We start from the raw sequence: 4,890 nt of genomic DNA on the forward strand, positions 1-4,890 counted from the left end.
TTCTTTCTTTCTTTCTTTCTTTCTTTCTTTCTTTCTTTCTTTCTTTCTTTCTTTCTCTGTCTTTCTCTCTTTCCTTCTTCTTCTTCTTTTTGATTTTTCAAGACAGGGTTTCTCTGTGTAGCCTTGGCTGTCCTGGACTCACTTTGTAGACCAGCCTGGCCTCCAATTCAGAGATCCGCCTGCCTCTGCCTCCCCTAGTCCTGGAATTACAGGCACAGGCCACCATGCCCTGGTCTGCCTTTCCTTTTAAAAATGTTCTTTTCGTCTTAATTTTGGGGAAGCCTCTCAAGGCTACAGAGTTGATACAGATCAACACACTGCTCCCAGTCTGAAGGAGCATTTGTGTTGCTTGGCTCAACTTCACAAATCAGAACTTAGGAGGAAAAAGAATTTCAGGATTCTGTTTGACAAGGGCATCTTGCAATCAACAGGTGGGTTTTTTTTTTTTTTGTTGTTATTTTCTTATTATTGTTATTTCGTAAAACCACCTTTATAGGGAATGTGCAATATTTGAAATTTCAGTTTCAAACAACTGCAACATTCATACACACCTGCACACACCAAGACTTCTTCTCATAACACAAACTTAGTGTGGTGGCAAGCTTCCCAGTCTATTACACACAGAACACCACCTAACAGTATATGGTACTGGCAAGCTGATTCGGGGACAGAGTCTGTGTGATACTATCCACTAACATAAGGTATGGCCCCAATGTTCCAAAGATATACTGCCTTAAAGTCAATGTGTTCAGAGGCTCTGCATTCAACTTTGAAATAAAAATAATAAGCTCAACAGGTAGTGCACACTCCCAGTTCTCGGGAGGCCAAGGAAGAAGGATCAGGAGGAGTTAAAGACTAGCCTTGGTGACATAATGACTTCAAGGTCAGCCTGCGCTACATGAAACCCTACCACAAGAAAATAAGAGTAGTAAATATTCTTCAAGGGCTCAGTGCGTGCCAGAGACTGTTAAAGGAGGAAACAAAGATAAACAAGACCTAGTGTCTACCCTCTAAATCCAGCCCCCAGGTTTATTATTATTGATGGCTCTGCCCTCAGCCATGGTTAGACAAAGAGGCTCAGGGGAAGACACCAAACTTTGCAGCCCCCAGAGGAATAGGACTTATCAATTGGAGACCATATGACAGAGGAGACCCTCATCCCCTGCCCACTCTTCAAGTTCGTCCTCAATTTCATTCATGAGATTTTTAGGGTGTCCAGGTCACCTTTGCTAAGAGAGAGGATCACTCTTCCTTCACTTCAAGACAGTGCGTGGAAGTGTGATTCTGCGTGCTGCTCAATGTATCATGGCCTGCGTGGTAAGTTGACCCAACATTGGCATGTCTCCTGTCCTTGTAGCCCGGAATGTTAGTCCTGGTGTCTCCTGGACTGGTGTTCGTGCCTCTCTCCCCAGGGATTTATCTAATAACAGCATGATAGTTTCTATGTACCATTACCTCATATGTGAGATCTCCTTTGCAAAGTTGGGGGAGAGGGTAAGGACTTGGGTCGTGTTCCCACCACACCTGTGAAGCCTCACTGCAATTTTAACTCCACATGAGAGGAGGTGAGCAGTGTAACAGGACACTTGAAAAATAGACCTCAAAGAATTAAACTGTTTCTAGGAGATCCCAGGTACTCCCTCCCACTCCAGGAGGAGTCTCCCAGGAAGAGCCCTCACGCCACACTGACAACTATCACGTAGCTCAGTCCACATAGGCGCATGTCCCGGCTTTGTTTTCCTGACTTGTAAGACTCCAACAGAAATGGTGGAGAGAAAACGAACAATTTTTCGCCCTCCAGTTCTGCCCAAAGCTGTAAATGAACACACTTTCCTTCACTAATTCCCGGGGCCTGCTTTTCTTCCATTAAGCTAAGGCTGGCAAACTCCTGGCCTAGGAGTCCAGACTCTGATGTGAGCATTGTGGGAAATGTGTGTTAGTGTGGTGTGGCTTAAAATGCTGTCACTCTAAGCTGTGTCTGGGAAGTGTTGAAAGACAGCCGGGAAAGGGTGAGGTGGGACGGGACACTGGAGGATAAGTAGAGGCAGGGGTTGTTCAGAGCTGCAGGCTTGCTTCCTGCTTGTGTATTTCATATAAACACGAGCACAGGCTGCTGCTTTTTGTATTTGCAGGGGACCAGCCCTGCTGGCAAGTCTGGCATTCTCCCTCTTTGTCCAGTTAAGGGCAGTGCCATCAATCATAATCCAGTCCTACACTTGGTTAATTGGTATACCCATCACAAGACCCAGAAGTGAAACAGTGGACACACACACACACACACATACACACATACCTTGTCCTGATTTAAATAGGTGTTTATAGCTAAAAATTTTGGAGAAGGTGAAAGATGCCAGCCAGCTAAGAAAGAACTCTTATGACTAAACACAGTAAAGAGAATCTGGGCATATGGAAACCTTTAGATTTATCCTACGAACAAAGCGTACTTTCTCTGCAGTTCCCAGCTCAGGGAGTGCAATGTCTCAGCCGGCACATAATTCTTCAGCCTGTGAAGGGGCCATCAGTGATCCTCTCTCCCCAAGCAGCTGCTGGCCTGAGTCTGAGTGGTGGAGGGGCAAGGGAGGATCATTAAAGAACATTAACGGCCCAAGGTCAAAGCTGCAGATCCAGGAGGACAGCTGCTCCCTACATTTACATAACGGCAGAATTGGAGAAAAACAGCAACCGTTGATAGGGAAGGTAATAAGGCTTGGTAGGTACACAGCCTTCTTTGAGCTTCTTAAGGAGAGTTGGAAGGGCCTCAGTATGAGGAGGAGGAGGAGAAGGAGGAGGAGGAGGAGGAGGAGGAGGAGGAGGAGGAGGAGGAGGAGGAGCAGCAACACATTCAGGCCTAGCCTTCCATTGCGGCTCTAACCGAGTCTATGCAAAAGCATTTGGAAAGTTAAAAATGGAATAAATGCATTCTTTACTCGGGAAGAACAAATGTGGTATTTTAGGGTTAACTCAAACTAAAGTCTTTTCAACAAAGGTAATTACTATTAGGTAGATATTGTAGGATACTGTGAGTTAATCATTTACCGCACAGCACACAGCATGCGCCAACCTGGCTTAAAGAGGTGACTGAACCTCTAAGAACGAGAGTGTCAAGATTCGACTGCTGGGATTGACACAGCAGGGTCTGATGGGGTCTGCGGGCAGTGATGTATACGTGAAAGCACGTAAAGAGACGGTTTGCTGAGCACTGTAGATGAAACATGCACACACATGTATGTTTCTATATAGTTTAAAAAAACCTTCTAGGCCTTTCTTGATTTTTCCTTTGTTAGAAAACAGCAGAGGTTGATGATTACTTGAAGGAGGGGTACAGCGGTTGTCAGAGGACTTCCACTCTGAGAGCTTGGATAGCAAAACACTCACAGCCACCTTCCTGAGGAAAGACACCACTGCAAACTGTTGCTTCTCTGTGGAATTACCCAATAAATCTTGGTCTAAGGCAAGAAGACAGTCTCCTCAGAGAGTTTAGGAGACTGTGAAATCCCAGAGTAAGAATTTCCTAACTCGGGGTCATTCTGAGCCAATCGCAGAAGTCGTCCTTGAAGCATACACGTTAAACGACTGACATTTAAGACACAACTTGCGTCTGGACGCGCACACGCACACCGGGGACTTAACTAAGCCTGCCAAGCCGCCGTACTTACCAAACCAGTCCAAAAGAGAAAGAACAGGACTAGCCACGCCGTATCTGTGCATTTTCTATAAATCTGGGGTCTCCACTCTCTCTGCCTTGGTGTTTTCTCTGCGGATACCTTTCAGAAGGGGGGGGGGGAAGACAGTTGAGAAAAGCGAGAGAAACTGTCAGGTGAAGTTTACCGAACCAACCTATCCAAAGGTTGTTTAAAAGCAACTCAACGTTGTCACCTGATGCTTCCTCCTGGGAAGGCCTGCTCCCTGTAGGGTGAATGTGAGGTCCCGTAAGAGCCCCGCTGTCCCCCCTCCCCAGTTGCCTGAGCCTTCCTTGCCTTGGCCCAACTGGTCCTCCCGGCCAGGCCAGGTGTCCTTAAAGGGGAAGGTGGCTGCGACAGAGACGGCAGAAGCGTCCCGCCTGTGCAGGTGCCCACAGTGGGCGCTTCCCTCAGGGCCCAGGCTGTCGCTCTTACCAGGTACTCGGCGCCCAGGCACTGCATGGTACATTCGGCAGCTGCAACAGGGATTGGCGGCCGTGGTGGCCGCGGTGCCCACGGGACAGAGGTGCAGGGGTCCGGCCAGGTGACCCAGGCGGGGCGGACAGCGCACAGCGCCGCCTAGCGGCCTCGGGGCGCAGGCTCCCCTAGGCCTGCCCTCTCCACCATAGCTTTGGGCTGGGAGGACCTGCTTGGAGCTGGGGTGGCACCTGCGCTCCCAGGAAGTGCACCTGACCACTGTGCCCCGCCTGGGCGGCCTGCCAGCCCCTGGAATAGGAAGTAAGGCCCCAGGGATCATTCCTGAGGGCGGGGAGCTTGCAGGAGCGTGTTCTTCACTGGTAAGTGGAGCTTTCCGTGTGCGGAATCTCCTGCGCTGAGAGCTTCACCACCTTTCTGCGACAAGCAAAAAAAAGTTGCAAACTGTTGTTATCCTTGAGATACAGAGCAAGTGAGGCTGAGGCACACAGCACAGCGGTGGTGCTCAGGGGGACACGCCGTCAAGAGTGTCTACCTTTCCAGCCGCTGTTTGTACAAGGAAGGCTGAATCTTCTCTCCCACAGTGTACCCTTGCAAAGCTTGAGTCTCAGAAACACAAGATCAAGGCCGGCAGAGGACCGATTTAATCTCTCTCTCTCTCTGTGTCTCTCTGTCTCTCTCTCTGTGCCAGCGCTCACTACTCTCCTACTTTGCAACACTTCCCGACTTTACAGTGGACAGCATTTGAAGCATACCGGTGTGAACAGTTTGCTCT

The 4,890-nt window shown here is 48.8% G+C and overlaps 1 protein-coding gene across 3 annotated transcripts in view; it reads right to left on the reverse strand.

The window, feature by feature from the left end:
- Slc44a3 (solute carrier family 44 member 3) overlaps nt 1-4,303 on the reverse strand; it is a 72,709-nt gene extending 68,406 nt beyond the window's left edge. For all 3 annotated transcript variants that reach the window (XM_055628313.1, XM_055628311.1, XM_055628310.1), the window contains exons 1-2: nt 4,116-4,303; nt 3,657-3,764 (exon numbers count right to left, since the gene is read on the reverse strand). In XM_055628313.1, coding sequence (XP_055484288.1) covers nt 3,657-3,764; nt 4,116-4,142 — 135 coding nt within the window. In that variant the 5' untranslated portion in view covers nt 4,143-4,303. The remainder of the gene's footprint in view (nt 1-3,656; nt 3,765-4,115) is intronic.
- Nucleotides 4,304-4,890: the final 587 nt, after the last annotated feature.

Source organism: Psammomys obesus, unplaced genomic scaffold, assembly GCF_907164565.1.
Source record: "Psammomys obesus unplaced genomic scaffold, mPsaObe1.curated_primary_1811, whole genome shotgun sequence".
NCBI classification, from domain to species: Eukaryota; Metazoa; Chordata; class Mammalia; order Rodentia; family Muridae; genus Psammomys; species Psammomys obesus.